Raw genomic sequence first — 18,408 nt, forward strand, 5'->3', positions numbered from 1 at the left:
TGTATGATATTTGTCCTCCTCCTCCTGCTCCTTCTCCTGAAACCTCACATAATCACCCCGAACTGGCAATTTTTCTGTGGCCCAAAAGGCTCATATAACTTTTGTAAACAATATTTATATGTTTTAATTCTCATTAAAGCATTGAAACTTCCACCTGAACCAATTTTTATTTTAACTGGGTTGCCTCCAGGCCTAGTTACAAATTAAGCCACAGTAAGCTAAGCATAAGTGATTAATGGGTTTCACCTGCCCTCTGGGTTGGGCATGGGCCATTTTTCTGGGGTACATTTGTACTGTCGGTACACCAATTCTTGGGGCCCTCGTCTACAATGTAATCCAAGTAATTTTTATGGGCTTCGTCTGCACCCATGGTACACCAATGTGTCTGGGGTTGGCCTACAGTTTTGCTACAGAAATGTAACTCTGTTCTGCCTACCTATACTTCTGCCACAGTAATGCTAGAGGGGTCTGACTATATTTCTGCAACAGAAATGTAACTTCGGTCTGCCGATACTTCTGCTCCTGAAATGTTACTGGGGTCTGTCTCTACTGCTGCCAAATGAAATGTTACTGGGGCCTGTCCCTACTGCTGCCAATGAAATGTTACTGGGGTCTGTATATACTTATACTACTGAAATGTTACAGGGGTCTGTCTATACAGCTGCAAATGAAATGTTACTGGGGTCTGTCTATACAGCTGCAAATGAAATGTTACTGGGGTCTGTCCCTACTGTTACTACTGAACTTTTACAGGGGTCTGTCTATACTTACACTACTGAAATGTTACTGGGGTCTGTCTATACTGCTACTATTGAAATGTTAAAAATACTGGGCTCTCCCTATACTGCTGCAACAGAAATGTTTATCTGCTGCTTTGCCCATACTGCTTCTACGTAAATGTTACTGGGGCCTGTCTATACTGCTACTACTGAAATGTTAGTAATACTGGGTTCTCCCTATACTGCTTCTACGTAACTGTTACAGGGGTCTGTCTTACTGTTGCTACTGAAATGTTACTGGGGTGTGTCCCTACTGCTGCCAAGGAAATGTTACTGGGGTCTCTCCCTACTGTTAGTACTGAACTGTAACAGGGGTCTGTCTATACTTATACTACTGAAATGTTACAGGAGTCTGTCTATGCAGCTGCAAATGAAATGTTACTGGGGTCTCTCCCTACTGTTACTACTGAACTGTTACTGGGGTCTCTCCCTACTGTTACTACTGAACTGTTACTGGGGTCTGTCTAAACTTACATTACTGAAATGTTACTGGGGTCTGTCTATACTGCTACTACTGAAATGTTAAAAATATTGTGCTCTCCCTATACTGCTGCAACGGAAATGTTAATCTGCTGCTTTGCCTATACTACTTCTACGTAAATGTTACTGGGGCCTGTCTGTACTGCTACTACTGAAATGATACTAATACTGGGCTCTCCCTATACTGCTTCTACGTAAATGTTACAGGGGTCTGTCTATACTGCTGCTACTGAAATGTTACTGGGGTCTGTCCCTACTGCTACCAATGAAATGTTACTGGGGTCTCTCCCTACTGTTAGTATTGAACTGTTACTGGTGTCTGTCTATACTTATACTACTGAAATGTTACAGGGGTCTGTCTATACTGTTGCTACTGAAATGTTACTGGGATCTGTCTATACTGCTGCAAATGAAATGTTACTGGGGCCTGTGCCTACTGCTGCCAATAAAATGTTACTGGGGTCTGTCTATACTTATACTTACTACTGAAATGTTACTAATACTGGGCTCTCCCTATACTGCTGCTACGAAAATGTTACTGGGGCCTGTCTATACTGCTACTACTGAAATGTTACTAATACTGGGCTCTCCCTATACTGCTGCTACAGAAAAATATTACTGGGGCCTGTCTATACTGCTACAACTGAAACGTTACTAATACTGGGCTCTCCCTATACTGCTGCTACGGAAATGTTACTGGGGTCTGTCCATACTCTTACCACTGAAATGTTACTAAGTCTGGACTCTGCCTATACTGCTGCTACTGCTATGTTACAGGGTTGTGGAAACTGAGGCTTCTCAAAGACATGATGGCGGGGAGGCCGCGCTACTAGGTCCCCACTAGGTCCCCAGGCGCGACAATTTTTCAGCTATGCGGTTACTGGGAAGGAGCATATAACCCCGGACACGTGCACAGGACACATACTGCCTCAAAAACATCCCCCTCCTCCTCCTCCAACAATGAAAACATCCTTGGCAAATGCTTTCGCAGTGGTCCGTCTGGCGGCAGTCCAAGAATTTCACCTTAAATGACACAATAGGAAAGCCCCCTGCCACCTAACCCCCCCCCCCCTTTCCGCCACGGCCCACTTAATCCTGGCCACATTCCAAAAACCAACTAAATAAAACCGCGGTACTAGTCCGTTATCCCTAGCTGAAGCTTTCAGCCGACTGGTAGAGCAATGGTGGCTTCCAACTTGTTGACAATGCTAAGTCCAAAGATAAGCGTACAGCTGAGGTCGGAATACAGGTGACTATAAAACACAGCGTCCCTGCAGGGCAAGGGACAGAGTAGCAGCAGGCACCAATCCTTGGTGGAAGCAGGCCAGCTGAGAACCACGTACTCCCTGAATGATTTTGGACTGACTGATGATGAAGCCTTTACTTGTGATCATCTTTGGTAATTCCTAAGAAAGATGCGTGGTAGTAGCCGGAAACTTGGATTGCTATTTGCTAACACTTTGAAATGGACAACAGAAAACATATGAATGAAGCCTTTCCATATTTCAGCTTGAGATGAGAAGGAGTGCAGACTTTCAGTACCTTGAATATCCTTTTCATTGCAATCAAATGCCCCTCTCTTGTCTCAGAAAATACTAGCTTTCCCACATAGGTGTTGTCTATCTGTCTATACTGTTACTACTGAAATCCCACTAATACTGGGCTCTGCCTATACTGCGGTTACGGAAATGTTACAGGGGTCTGTCGATACTGTTACTACTGAAATGTAACTGATATTGGGCTCTGCCTATACTGCAGCTACTGAAATGTTACTGGGGTCTGTCTATACTGTTACTACAGAAGTGTTAATAGGGTCTCCCTCGACTTCTGCAACATAACTGTTAGTGGGGTCAGCTTATACCTTTGCTACAGGAGTATTACAGGGGTCTGTGCATACTTTGGTTGCATTAAGTGTTCCCATCGCGGTGTTCAACGTACATAGCTCCAAAAAAAAAATTACCCAGACTGACTAGGGCATGCAGTGTGGGCCGAAGCCTACCTGCATTTTATCTCACATTACCTTTGCTATTCGGCGCACTGCAATGTTATGAATAATTCACAGAAAAAGCAAAAAATCCAGCACCTCTTACTCTTCAAAGCAGACACGGTCACCATAGGCAGTTTCGCCACAAGGCAGGCACAATCGCCATCGGCAAAATCGCAGTAGGACAGGCGCAACTGCCATAAGCACTACAAATATGCCGGCAGCCAGACGATGTTGTGGAGGACAAACTTGTCCATGGCAGGCTAATATGCTGTCCTTCACTCAACCCACCCCGTCGGTGGGTTCCAGGGAGCCACCCATACTGTGGGTGCACACAGACTTCCCATAGCGGAGTTCTACGTACCTGTCACAATGTAAATTACACATACTGACTGGAGCATGCAGTGCGGGTCAAAGCCAACCTGCATTTCTTCTCACGTTACCTCAGCTTTAAGGGCGGCACTGCAATGGGATATTTTTATGTACCGTTGGTGGCTTTCTGGGACCCACCCCTGCTGTGGGTGCACACAGACTTCCCATAGCGGAGTTGTACCGACCTGTGACCATGTAAATTACCCAGACTGACTGGAGCATGCAGTGTGGGCCGAAGCCAAGCTGCATTTCTTCTTGCGTTACCTCAGCTTTAAGAGAGGCACTGCAATGGGATTAATTTATGTTCCGTCGGTGGGTTCCAGGGAGCCACCCATGCTGCGGGTGCACACGGAATTCACATAGGGGAGTTGTACTAGCCTGTGTCTTTTTATAAAAAACCCCAGTCTGACTGGGGCATGCAGTGTGGGCCGAAGCCCACCTGTATTTAATCTGACGTTAGCTCAGCTGTGCAGGGCACTGCAATGGGATGTATTTATGTGCCGCCGGTGGCTTCTTGGGACCCAACCATGCTGTGGGTGCACACGCAATTCCCATAGGGGAGTTGTACCTGCCTGAAGTCTACTTATAAAAACACACAGTCTGACTGGGGCATGCAGTGTGGGCCGAAGCCCACCTGTATTTAATCTGACGTTAGCTCAGCTGTGCAGGGCACTGCAATGGGATTCATTTATGTACCGCCGGTGGCTTCCTGGGACCCACCCATGCTGTGTGTTCACCCGGAATTCACATAGGTTATTTGTACCGGCCTGTGTCTATTTATAAAAAACCCAGTCTGACTGAGGCATGCAGTGTGGGCCGAAGCCCACCTGTATTTAATTTCATGTTAGCTCAGCTGTGCAGGGCACTGCAATGGGATGTATTTATGTACCGCCGGTAGCTTCCTGAGACCCACCCATGCTGTGTGTTTACCCAGAATTCACATAGGGGAGTTGTACTGGCCTGTGTCTACTTATAAAAAACCCCAGTCTTACTGGGGCATGCAGTGTGGGCCGAAGCCCACCTGTATTTAATCTGACGTTAGCTCAGCTGTGCAGGGCACTGCAATGGGATTTATTTATGTACCGCCGGTGGGTTCCAGGGAGCCACCCATGCTGTGTGTTCACCCGGAATTCACATAGGGGAGTTGTACCGGCCGGCGTCTTTTTATAAAAAAAACCCAGTCTGACTGGGACATGCAGTGTGGGCCGAAGCCCATCTATATTTAATCTGACGTTAGCTCAGCTGTGCAGGGCACTGCAATGGGATTTATTTATGTACCGCCGGTGGGTTCCAGGGAGCCACCTATGCTGCGGGTGCACACGGAATTACCATTGCGGAGTTGTACCTGCCTGTGTCTATTTATAAAAAACCTCAGTCTGACTGGGGCATGTAGTGTGGGTCGAAGCCCACCTGTTTTTAATTTGACGTTAGCTCAGCTGTGCAGGGCACTGCAATGGGATGTATTTATGTACCGCCGGTGGGTTCCAGGGAGCCACCCATGCTGCGGGTGCACACGGAATTCACATAGGGGAGTTGTACCGGCCTGTGTCTTTTTATTAAAAAAAAACAGTCTGACTGGGGCATGCAGTGTGGGCCGAAGCCCACCTTTTTTTAATTTGACATTAGCTCAGCTGTGCAGGGCACTGCAATGGGATGTATTTATGTACCGCCGGTGGCTTCCTGGGACCCACCCATGCTGTGTGTTCACCCGGAATTCACATAGGGGAGTTGTACCGGCCTGTGTCTTTTTATTAAAAAAAACCCAGTCTGACTGAGGGATGCAGTGTGGACCGAAGCCCACCTGTATTTAACCCCTTAGTGAAGAAGCCTGTTTGCGCCTTAGTGACGGAGCCAAATTTTGGAAATCTGACATGCGTCGTTCAACGTAGCATAACTACAAAAAGGCTATACATATCCAAGTGATTCTGACATGGTTTTTTCGCCACATGTTGTACTTCATTTTGGTTGTAAAAAGAGACCGATATAATTTGTGTATATTTATTAAAAGCGCCAAAATTGGGAAAATTTTGAACAAATTGTCATTTTTTCACATTTTCAACTGTAATATCTCAAATATGTCCAAACATACTGTAGAAATTTTTGATAAGATATATATTTCCATCTGTTTACTTTATTCTAAATGCACATTTGAAAAACTTTCGTTTTTTTTTAACCATTTAGGAGACGTACAAATGTAACATTACTATTCAGCATTTTGAGGAACACTTTGTTTTTCTGCACCAAGCCAAGTTTGCAAAGGCTCATGAGTGTCAGAATAATAGATACCCCCCCAAATGACCCCATTTTAAAAACTACACCCCTCAATGTATCCACTGTAGTATTTTGACCCCACGGTTTTTTTCAGGAATGAATTAAATTTAGAGGAGAAAAAATAAACTTTCATATTTTTGCAAATTTTTCCTATAGTACCCATGAAAATGAGGATTTACACCCCAAAATGGATACCCCCGTTTCTCCCGTGTTCAGAAACATACCCATTGGGGCCGTAATCTTATGTTTGAATGCACAACGGGGCCTAAAATGAAAGGAGTAGTCGGTGTCTTTCAGAACATTAATTTTGCTTGTAGGCATTTTAGGCCCCATAGCACTTTTGTAGAGCTCTTGAGCGGCCAAAACCATAGAGAACCCCCACAAATTACCCCATTTTAAAAACTAGACCCCTTAACGAATTTATCTAGGGCTGTACTGCCCATTTTGACCCCACAGTTTTTGAATGAATTCTAGCAAAGCAAAAGGAAAAAATTGTGATTTTCGTTTTTCTGTCAATTCTGTTATTTTAAAAACAACTTTTTTTGTACAGCACACACATGAATGAAGCCTTGCACCCCAAAATGGATACCCCTGTTTCTCCCGTGCTTAGAGACATACCCATTGTGGCCCTAATCTTATGTCTGGATGCACAACGGGGCCAAAATTAAAGGAGTAGTCGGTGGCTTTCAGAACAGAAATTTAGCATGAAGGTGATTTAGGCCCCATTGCCCACTTGTAGAGCCCTTGAGCGGCCAAAACGACAGAGAACCCCAAAAAATGATCCCATTTTGAAAACTAGACCCCCTAACGAATTTATCTAGGGGTGTACTGTGTATTTTTACACTACAATTTTTGAATAAATCTAAGTAAAGCAGTAGGAAAAAAATTACAATTTTCATTTTTTTGGCAGTTGTATCAATTTAAAAACAGGTTTTTTTGTACAGCACACATATAAATGATGACTTTCACCCCAAAATGGATACCCCTGTTTGTCCCGTGTTCAGAAACATACCCATTTGGCCCTAATCTACTTAAAGGACACATGGCTAGGCCTATAATGGAAGGAGCACCCGTTGGATTTCAGGGTACAACTGAATAAATTCCAGGCCCCATCGCCCACTTATAGAGCCATTGAGTGTCCAAAACGATAAAGAACCCCCTCAAATGACCCCATTTTAAAAACTAGACCCCTTAATGAATTCATCTAGGGGTGTATTGCATATTTTGACCCCACAGTATTTGAATGAATCTAAGCAAAGCAGAAGGAAAAAATTACAATTTTCATTTTTTTGGCAATTTTGTCAATTTAAAAACTGTTTTTTTTGTACAGTGTACATAGGAATGAAGACCTTCACCCCAAAATGGATACCCCCGTTTGTCCCGTGTTCAGAAACATTGTGGCCCTAATCTAATTATAGGACACATGGCAAGGCCTATAATGGAGGGAACACATGTTGGATTGCAGGGCACAACTGAATAAATTCCAGGCCCCATTGCCCACTTATACGGAATTAAAAATTGACACCTTAAAAAAATCCTCCTACCCCCACCCACCCGCCCACTCCGCGCCTTTTTCGGCGTTCCCCAAATCTTAGATAGAAATAATAATGTGAACTGTGTAGGATTTCCGAAGACGGGTAATTACGGAGGCTGGTTGGGATGGGTACATGGGGCAAGAAAACCGGGTATCCCCCCCCCTCCTCTCATGCTTTTTGGGGGGTATTTCGTGACCTCAGTGGCGGGTATGGGGTGTAAAAAGTGGTGCTCTGTGAGTCTCCGTAAGCTTGCGGAGGTGCGGCGGTCTCACACAGAAGACGCTCAACAAGCTGCTCCTGGAACTGCAGGAAGGCGAACGTTCCGGGGGCTTCTTGTAAATTACGTATCACAGGTAGCGGTCTGAATAACGCCGGGCTCACGTAGCCATAGGTGGAATCCGCTTGCGGAGGCCCGCAGTGGATCCCAGCTGTGAGCCCGGCTGTGACCCTGCGTACGGCCGCGTAATGTACTGCGCATAACTGCCTACTCACATGGGCGGTCATGCGCAGTACTTTTCTTTTTTTGTTTGTATTTCCCGCACCTTCGCTTAGTGATGACACGGGTACCCACAGCCCGTATACAAGGTAGTTGCATATGGGCAGCTGGTATATCCACGACCATGGAGCACAATGGGCTCTATGCTGCGGATAGCCACGCTAAAATAGAACCTGCTGCATTCTCTTTTCTGCGAGTGGATTACGCAATTCCAACCTACTAATGTGAGCGGAATTGTGTAATCCAATGCGATTGATCTGCGTATTACCGCGGATCAGAAGCATGCGGAATCCGTAATTCCTATCCGGTCATGCGAGACCGGCCTAAGGTAGATCGCTACCTTTTTATCACGTGACCGGGGACCGCTCAACTAGGCCACCCGTCACTGCTCCAGGCTCTCGGTGACTGTTGGTCGCTGGGAGCAAGGAGATTTTAAATTTCCTGGGCTCCCCGACTCCTGCGCATGTGTCCGGTGTTTTGCCGGCGGTCGCATGCGCAGAATCCGGGAAAGTTCATGGAAGAAGATCGCGTCGGGGTGCAAATATGGAGGCCTCCGGTAAAAAGTTTCATGTCCTCTCACCGATCGCATCAGTGAGGAAAGATGAACCTTCACCTTTTTTTTACTTTTACGTGATCGCCATTATCCATTGTATAATGGCGAGCACGTGATCAGGAACCGCTCCATTGGATAACAGTGATCATGTCCCCAGTATAATCTCTCTGCTCCTGGCTACACATGGCAGCCAGGAGCAGAAGGATTTTAAATTTCCCGGGGCTCGAGCCCCTCTGTGCACGCGCCCGATGATTGACATCGGGTGCGCATGCGCAGACGGGGATTCGGGCACCCGGGACATCGGGACTTCGGGGAGGACTTAGGTGAGTATTTTCACCTCCCCTCGTAGATCCGATCCATGAGGGGAGGTGAAACTGACACTTTTTAAAACTTTTTTTAACTTTCTCGCGATCGCCGCTATCCAATGGATAGTGGCGATCGCGGGCCCGGGGACCGCTCACTGCAGTCCCCGGTAACACCTCCTGGTTCCCGGCTACCTTCAGGAGCCGGGAACCAGGAGGTTTTAAATTTGCCGGGGGCCCCCGGGCTTCTGCGCATGCGCGTGACGTCATCGACTGGCGCGCATGCGCAGAAGACCGGCGGCAAGTCCGGGAGGATCAGAATCTTCGGGGGCAGCCTGGAGAAGGCGGGTGAGTATTTTCAGCTGCCTTGATGGATCCGATCCATCAGGGCAGCTGAATCTTTACTTTTTTACACAGTTTTATTTACTTTTTTGCGATCGGCTATCCATTGGATAGCGTCGAACGCAATGCCGGGGGGGGGGGGACTGCCCGCATCCTGGGATGACAACTCCATCCTCTCGGCTACCTGCGGGCACTGACAGCATGGAGCTGTCACGTCCTCGGGAAAGTGGGCAATAATCCAAAGAGGATGCATAAAACTATATCCTCTAGGATTAAAGCCCACTTGCTGAGGACATAGTTTCCCGATGGGGCAGTCGTTAAGGGGTTAATCTGACGTTAGCTCAGCTGTGCAGGGCACTGCAATGGGATGTATTCATGTACTGCCGGTGGCTTCCTGGGACCCACCCATGCTGTGGGTGCACACGCAATTCCCATAGGGGAGTTGTACCTGCCTGTGTCTACTTATAAAAAACCCCAGTCTGACTGGGGCATGCAGTGTGGGCCGAAGCCCACCTGTATTTAATCTGACGTTAGCTCTACTATCCGGGGCACTGCATTGGGACAAACTACAGGAGCAATACAGTGCTAATGAGACATTCACAGCTACGCTAGCATTGGAGTCTGTTCTAGGCCCACGATTGCTGAGGGTTTGTGCAGAGACTTATGTCCTGGGTGCAGTGAAAGTCCGCTTCCTGCCTACGATTGCTGAAGCTGTGGGCCCAGGCCTATGTCGTGGGCGCGGTGCAAGTCTGCCATGTTTGGTCGCTCAGATTTATTAATTGTTCATGTCTTGGGTTGCCTAGGACCCACCTATGCTGTTGGTGCCCACTTAGTTCCCATCGCGGTGTTTGACCTGTCTGGCACAAAGGCACTGACTGACTTGCGTATGGGGGCAGAGTGCAGATGGCTTTCCCCTTGCGGTGTCGATTGAGCTATGCGACACCTTGACAGAATGAATACTGTGTGGGCACATGGATTCCCCATTGCTATGCCCACGTTTGCAGCTCCTGAAGGAGGTGGCACAGGACTGGATTTCTCATTGCTTCTGTACAGCATTGTGGGCTATCGCCCCGCCCCTTTTAAAGAGGGTCACTGCCTGGCCCTGCCAAACCTCTGCAGTGTGTGCCTCCGGTTCCTCCTCATGGCAGACGCACTTATAAATAGACATGAGTGTGGTGTGGCTATGCAGCCAGCGTGTGGCATGAGGGCAGCTGAAGGCTGCGCAGGGAGTGTGCGCTGCGGACGCAGGGTCGTGCGGGTGGGTTGGGCAGCATGTAACCCAGGAGAAGAGGCAGCGCTGTGTCCCGCAGGCAGTGATTGTGCTTAGTTGGAGGTAGTGTGGTGCTTTGCTAAGGTGTGCCTTGCTAATGAGGGTTTGTCAAAAGTAAAAATTGTTAGGGGGGGGCACTCTTGCCGCTATTGTGGCTTAATAGTGGGACCTGGGAACCTGAGATGCAGGCCAGCATGTTGCCCCTCGCCTGCCCTATCCGTATCTGTGTCGTTTCCATCACTTTCTTTGGTTTTCCAGATTTTCACAAATGAAAACCTTAGCGGAGCATGGGTCATATACAAAAATGCTCGAGTCGCCCATTGACTTCAATGGGGTTCGTTACTCGAAACGAACTCTCGAGCATCGTGGAAAGTTCAACTCGAGCAACGAGCACCCGAGCATTTTGGTGCTCGCTCATCTCTAATACTTACTCATTTCAATCAAAGTGCAGATCTATCAGGATTGGTTACAAGGATCATGCAGGTACCACTCCTTTGTGATCTAAGAGTTGTCAGCTAGTGGCGGTTTCATCTTTAACCCCATTGTTACCCCTGAGGTTGCCAGTCTGTCTGGTGAAATATGTCGGGGAGGTTCTTTATCTTTTAAACTCATATCCATCTCTGCAGTTCAGCTTCTCATTCAGTTGCTCAATTACTATGTGAAGGGAGAATCCATATCTTCCACTCGCTGAAAACCTGAAATTGTAGACACTTGGCTACTTTCTTGTGTCCACAGTACGGACTTATTGGTGGCCTGGGTCAGTATACGCTAACTGAGAAGGGAGTGTTGGCATCCAGCTTGGTCCACAACTGACCGTAGAGCTTTCACCAATGGGTCTGACTAATTATATGCAGCCTTTAACTTTATAGGTAGGGTATTTTTGGCTCCTTATAACTGTCCTTATTGATCTGTGGACACATTTAGACAAATATTTGTCGCACCCCATTCATACCGTCAACAGTGGTTGATATAGAATTTTAAAATGTATATAGTGTCATATCATTCAGCATATAATAATAAGGGTTATATCATAAGGACCTACTTTAGGTTTTATTGCATCTGGCATATGGTATCATACTGGTCATTTGCCATGTGTCACACCAGCACATGACTCGTTATCATATTCGCCAAAGATATTGTAAAAATGAAACTTTTTGACCTTGTGTATGGACCACAATCTCTCTGAACTGATTTAGGAGTTTACTCGTCTCACACATAAGTTAACCCCTTTTATAAGGCAACCTGAGACTGCCGCCTCAGTCTGCAGGATCTCAGAGGAGCGGCAGTGGGTTGCTACCCGGAGAGTGTTTATTTTTTTACGGGCCATATTAATGGCCAGTAAAATATAATTACTAGCTACCAGCCGTCTGGACAGCAGCATGACAATCTCTAAACGTACTCTTTCCGCAGCTCCCTTCCAGCCGCCGTTGCTGTTATAACCAGACTGTGACTCCTGACCTCTTTCCCCCGCCCTGTCTTGGCATCCACGCTGCGTGCAGGAGCCCATCGAGATTACACTACAGAGAAAATATACACCCAGGAAAGGGGTTAAAAATAAGACAGAAAACAATTAAAATACCATTACTTGTTTTTCTTATGGGGCTTCGACCTTTGGATTGAGATCTTCTTCTGGATCTTTTTATATCCGCACTTGTAATTATTTTTAGGCTCAAGTCCTGTAAAAAAGAAAGAAAATATATATTTTTTAATGGCAGCACTTCAATGGGCATCTAGTGTAATTAGTTTAATACCTGTTATTATGCTGCGCAGATATGCAGGAAAATAGAGCTTGCGGGGTTTTTTTGCACCCACAAAATATGTGCATGGGAATGAACCCATTGAAATCAATTGGTTGTATTCACTGCGAATTGCATGCGCAAGTACATTCGTTGCTTTTACTGTGGATTTTGATGCAGAATTGCAGGCAGGTTAAAGCCATTTTCAATTCTGCATCGAAATCCACAGGTAGCCTGTAAGTGTTGGTGTGGTATTTACAGCGCCTTATGGTTCATCATGCGGCCTATTCCATCCCATGTGAAAAGTTTCTTAGATGCTATGGTCAATCGTGACTGCAGCATCTAATGTATCTGAAAGAGTGAGTGGTCTCCCTCTGTCAACCCATCGGTGCCCTGCAATGTCATTGGGGGAGAATGATGTTTTACTATACCAGTCCGGAACATAACAAAGGGGAACAACCTCCCTGCCAAGTTCCTCTAAAACTGTACAGAAGTATTGGAGAGCAGTCACATCAAATAGCCAATCAGGGGCCAGTCTGAGTCACACCCCTTCACACCCACTGCAGGCCGGCCGTGGGGATCTCCAGCTGCCGGGAGCAGGTGAGTACATCCTTTTTTTTTATTTTTTCACATTTAAGGATGCATTGCAGGGAAGGGGTTATATATTTAACCCCTTCCCGACAATTCATCCCGCGCACACCGGCAGCCCATTGCTTTCAATGGAGTCGGCTGTATTGCCGGCTCCATTGAATTCAATGGGCAAACATCGTTCTTCTCTGCCACAGCTGTTCCAGCTGTGGCAGAGAAGAATGATTTGTCTTCTGTATGTTCTCAATGGGGTCGGCGCTGCTGCCGCCGGCCCCGTTGAGCGCATATAGAGAAGAGAACAGGAATCGCAGATCGCAGATAGGTGCGATCTGCGATTTCTGTTCTCTAATTTATCGGACGAGCGCATAAAAAGCGCTCATGTGTCCGATACCATTGCAAAGCAATGGTTTTAAAAAATCGCCGGACGCATGCGCATGCGCAAATCGCGGCAATAAACGCCCGTGTGACTAAGCCCTAATTCTGTATTTACAGTATAAAATGATAAAATATAATATAGATATTCAATAATATATACCTCAAAATAGGTGCAGACATTGACTTCACTTCCGAATCTGTCACCATAATATCCGTAGTGGTAAATAATAAATTGTCTTTGTTTACATCTAGTCTTATCCAAAACTTTTCTGTTATATGTATGAGAACTGGGAATTGGGAAAAGGCCATAAACCTTGGAAAATAAAATATGGAGAACATAATGCGATTAACAGAACAAGCAGGAATCTCAGTTTCAACTTCACATGTCTGTCAATGTAATGCAGTAGTCCTTGTACGAGTGCCTACATCTATTGAGAGACTGTATATAAAAGACTGAACAGCTTCAATTACTTTATCAGCAGTCAGCTCTTTCTCTGGTCTCATCAGTACCACACTCTTATCCACCACCCGCAGACCACAGAGAGACCCAGAAGCAGCCTGGACCTGGAGAGACACATCTGACCCCGGAAGAACGTCACCCGGAAAGAATCCAACTGATATCTGTTAATAAAGAGAAATGATACATAATAGCAGGACTCACTTAACCCTACAAGGTATAGTCCTTATATCAAAGTACTTCAAAATCCAATAAACGTCTGGGTAACCCCTTTAAATATGATAGATTACTATTTATTAAAGGGGTTGTCCCGCGATAGCAAGTGGGGTTAAGCACTTCAGTATGGCCATATTAATGCACTTTGTAATATACATCGTGCATTAAATATTGGCCATACAGAAGTTATACACTTACCCCCTCCGGTGCTGGTGTCCCCGTCTCCATGGCGCTGACCAAAGCCGCCTTCTGCTCGGATTAGACGCGCTTGCGCTGAAGGGGGCGCTCTGGCGTGCTCGCGCCGCAGAGGTCTTCTTGCTATCGCAGGACAACCCCTTTAAGCCTGATTTTACTATGAAAAGGGCTAGAGGGCTATTAAAAACAGGACTGTGGAGTGAGTAGAAATGTGTTGACTCCAACTCTGTCTTCAAAACAAAATTGTTAAAAGAGCTGTCTGGCAGTTTGGGGATTTTTTTCTATTGATGACCTGTCTTCAGAACAAGTCATCAATAGATGGCTGCTTGAATTCCCTTAAGATTAGCTGATTTCTGCTGCCATTGTCTATATGGTCAGTACTGGTACCAAATCAAACAAACAATGTTGCAGCAGCTCAGTTTAGTACCACAGGTAAAGCTCCTATTGAATTATATGGAAAGTGTGTCTGCAATACCAACCTGAGCAGCTGTATTATGGACAGTGCAATCTGCTTCCTGCAATGTTGGAAGTGACAATGGGCCCAAGATTTAGCTGAAAAGTCCCAGACAACCCCTTCAAATATGATTGGTTAAGCTTAATGCCACAGTATTAATCTGTGTTGACATCTGCTTTGGAGGATCTGTTCAGAGCCTCTACTGCAGATCTGGCACAGGATCCCAGGCAACAAAGAGTAGCATGCACTAGTGAAAGCCTCTAGGTTTTCCATGGTAGTATACCTATTACACCCACAGTGGCAAGGTGTAATAGGATAACAGTGAAAACACAATATGCAGAAATAAAAATTATTGCAGTTTATTGTAGAAACAGTCTAGAGATTGCATGTTCAAGTTCCCCAAGAAACAAAAAATAAGTTTAAAAATCACCGTTTATTTTTTTATTTTTAACAGCAAAAAACGATATAAATTTAGTATGAACATAATTGTTCTGACCCACAAGTCATCATGTAATTTTGATTGCACAATAAAAAACACAAAAGACTCAAAAGGGTGCAACTGAGTTATTTTTTTCATTTCATCCCATTTAAGCCTTTTTACACTTATGTTAACATGTAAATAAAAAAGTTATGGTTCTTGGATGGATGAAAAGCAAACAAAAAATTTGTCTGTGTCCCCAAGGGGTTAAAGCTGCTTGAGAAGAGCCTCACTTTTCACTTTTCTTAGCTATAATGCTATTTGTTATACTCTTTATTTACATGGTGTATAATTGGACTCACTTTATTTCGGAAACACTTCTCCTTGTTGAACTGCACAGAATCTGCTGCTGCACCTCCATTAGGAAGCAAAATGTAGCCAAGGATTGTAAAGGTTGGAGCAAAGTCAGTAGTCAACGGAATCTTGAGTACTGCATCACCAAATTCATCTGGGCAAATCAGAAATTAACACTTAAGGGCGAGCACCCACTGGCGTTTTTTTACCTGCGTTTTGCGTTTTGCGTTTTTCCTGCACAGGCATAGAGATAACGTGTTCCTGTCCACTGGCGTTTTTTTTGCGTTGCGTTTGCGTTTTTAACATAGGAACTGTCAGTTGCATATGTGTCCTTATTTTTCTCCTAATGCACCCATGAAAGTCAATGGAAATTAATGGAAAAGCCGCGAAAACACCGCGAAAACGCCGCGAAAAACGCGTGGAAAAATCGCGGGAAACGCGGCGAAAACGCTGCGTTTTTTCCCGCGGAAAACGCAAACGCCAGTGGGTGCTCGCCCTCAGTCTGATAAGAAGGAAATACATAATAACCAAAAGGAAAGACGAATACATTAATTTATGCAAATACAAGACTTTCATTATTAAAATTTGTTGAGAGCAAACAAGCTAAATTGGCAGAATTGTCTAGAGCTGTGATGCTCAATTGGCAGTCGGGAGGATGCATATGGGCCTCATGTGGTCGGTAGACAACATATATTATTTGTGGCAGCTATGGACATATATAAAGGAAAAGGGATCCCATAACAGGGATTAAACAAGCCCTCCCTACTTTATGATGCTTGTTTCCCCCCCTCTGGTTTGCTAATATTACAGGGCAAAGGCCTATAGAGGAGAGAGTCATTCACAAGTTCTTACCACCCAGTAGCCAAGGAGATGGTACCCACTATGAATGGAGATTCTCTCAAGGGGTTCCCTTTGTTTTTGCATGAACTTGCTCTACCCCTTTCAATCGACTCAGGAAGATTTATAGACAGGCTTACTCAGACCAGTGTACCAGCTATTTGAAAAAATTCTATTTATATTTCATACTGACTTGCTGCATTTTATTATCTTGAGCACTGTATAGTCCAAACCTGCATTAACACTAAAGATTGTAGAGATGGTACCTATGTAATTTCTTACCTTTGTCTGAAGTTCCTATTGGTATTTCTAGCTGTGCAGAGTATTTTATAGAAAATCTAGAAATTACCTAAAAATTGGAAAATAATTTTAAATTAAGTTCAACAGAAAATTTAATTCAGCCTTTCAATTTAATGCCGCCCTAATGCCCCATTCAGCACCCCTGCATAGTATCAACCATTGTGATGCACACGGTACTATTGTGCCCTTTTGTGCCTAATAGTAATAGTGCTCACCTTTGTGCCCAGTAAAAATGCCCCCTTAGTACCCTCACAAAACCATAGCAGACTTCCTTGCGATTCCATTCACAGAAATAATGTTCTTTTTGTGTCCCACACACATTACTAGTGCAACCAAACACACTAATTGTGCCCTTTGTTCACCAATGCTCAGTAACATTGTTCCCTCTGTGTCCCCACACGCAGTAATAGTGCCCTCTCAGAGCACTAAGTCTCCCTCTGTTCACCTATGTGCAATAACAGTGCCCCCTGTACTCTGACATGTAGTGCTGCTCTCTATCTGTATTACATGGCTACCATGACAACTACTTTGTACCCAGCATTGGCATAAAGGGTAGAGAGAGGGGCAATCAGGGGACAAAGAAAGCTCCACCCTTTGCCTAACTACTTAGTGTTCAAATCTGACAGCAACATTTATCTTCAATCACAGCCATTGCAGAAGTGTACCACAGCTGGCACCTGCTGTGTATAGAGAAGGCTCAGCTTCTTAAGCCGCTAAATTCATTTTCTTGCAATTTCCATGCTACATGTATGGTGGGTTGGAAGGTGTTAATATACATGTATTTTTGTCTCTCATTGGGCTGACACTGTGGCTATGTAACCAATTGCAGGTTTCTTTTATAGAGTTATTCTCTCAAGCTACATTATATAATAGGTAGAATGGTTGTCCCACTGGGAATTATTATTGTTACTTGATGCAGCATTGTCCTGGAAAATGCCTGGTAAAAATAGAGCAATGAATGAATAGCCCCAACCTTATTCATGGAATAGCCATTGTCTCACATTGTTACACACCAGATAATGTAAGTGCAGATGACTGATTCCTTCCTTTAGTTCACTTCGTCTGATGACATAATCCACCTTGACCTCTTGCTGCCCAACACACGGAAGGACGTTATTCTGAGAACGGATCTTAATAAAACTCTTGCTTTGAGATTTATAAGGCTCTAAATTCAGGTATGTAGATGAATGATAAGGAATTATGAAGTCAGAATGATCAGGTGTGTTATCAGATGGACTTGCTGTAGCCTGTAAGAAAAAATAGAATTCATTAGAGAATTGGGTGGATTTCTAGACACTTCCCTAGACCTATCTCTTACTTCCCTTAAAAAGGGTAACCCTTAACAATCTTTTAACAATTAAACTATTCCATTTCTGTACATCTTGCCTGAGCTTCTACTCTTTACAGATAGTTACATGTACATAGGAAATTGAAATCTAACTGTGAATCATTGGCTTCTATGGAAGAGTGTTGTGGGCATGCTCTGAGGCCTGGGACAATAGGATGACTGTTGAAAAATGATCTCCGCAGAGCAAGAAGTATCAGCCTATTGTGAGGCTCAGTGGCTAATTTGAAAAGATTTAGGGATGTATTTATTTTTTAACAAGGTTGGTGACTTGAAAAAAAAAGCATAATACATTCCCTTTAAATTGGATTTGGGTTGAGAAGTGAACAACTGGAATAAGTTGGATAAGAGGAATGAATATTACTAGAAAAACTAAGGGAATAATGTAAAGAATAATATTCTATAGTTATGGTGTAGCAGGTTGAAATTGCCCACTAGAGGCTCAAATATCACTATGGACCTTGTATTTACTTAATGCCTCACTGATTGATGGATATTACATAAAATCAAGTCAAATGAAATAACCAGTGCATACTGTGAAAGTAACTGTGCCCTTCCAGTCAGTAGTATTGTCTATATTGTAGGAAGCTATTCCATCCACTCCTGTCACCAGGGTTTCCTTTATTGTATGAGATTGCACTTTACAAGTGAGGTAGACTGTTATTCCCGGGATGATGGTGTCACTGGCATCCGTTACTTTAACCTACATAATGGAGGATAGAAGTGGTAAGAAGTACATTGATCATGGC

General features: G+C 44.7%; 1 protein-coding gene across 1 annotated transcript in view; it reads right to left on the bottom strand.

Moving 5' to 3' along the window:
• Positions 1-18,408, bottom strand: part of LOC136626665 (alpha-2-macroglobulin-like protein 1) — a 94,608-nt gene that overhangs the window by 53,574 nt on the left and 22,626 nt on the right. The window contains exons 11-17 of the mRNA XM_066601683.1: positions 18,195-18,362; positions 17,328-17,561; positions 16,297-16,363; positions 15,186-15,331; positions 13,555-13,704; positions 13,244-13,396; positions 11,970-12,060 (exon numbers count right to left, since the gene is read on the bottom strand). Of these exons, the coding sequence (XP_066457780.1) occupies positions 11,970-12,060; positions 13,244-13,396; positions 13,555-13,704; positions 15,186-15,331; positions 16,297-16,363; positions 17,328-17,561; positions 18,195-18,362 (1,009 nt within the window). The remainder of the gene's footprint in view (positions 1-11,969; positions 12,061-13,243; positions 13,397-13,554; positions 13,705-15,185; positions 15,332-16,296; positions 16,364-17,327; positions 17,562-18,194; positions 18,363-18,408) is intronic.

Source organism: Eleutherodactylus coqui, chromosome 4 (genome assembly GCF_035609145.1).
Source record: "Eleutherodactylus coqui strain aEleCoq1 chromosome 4, aEleCoq1.hap1, whole genome shotgun sequence".
In the NCBI taxonomy this organism is placed as follows: Eukaryota; Metazoa; Chordata; class Amphibia; order Anura; family Eleutherodactylidae; genus Eleutherodactylus; species Eleutherodactylus coqui.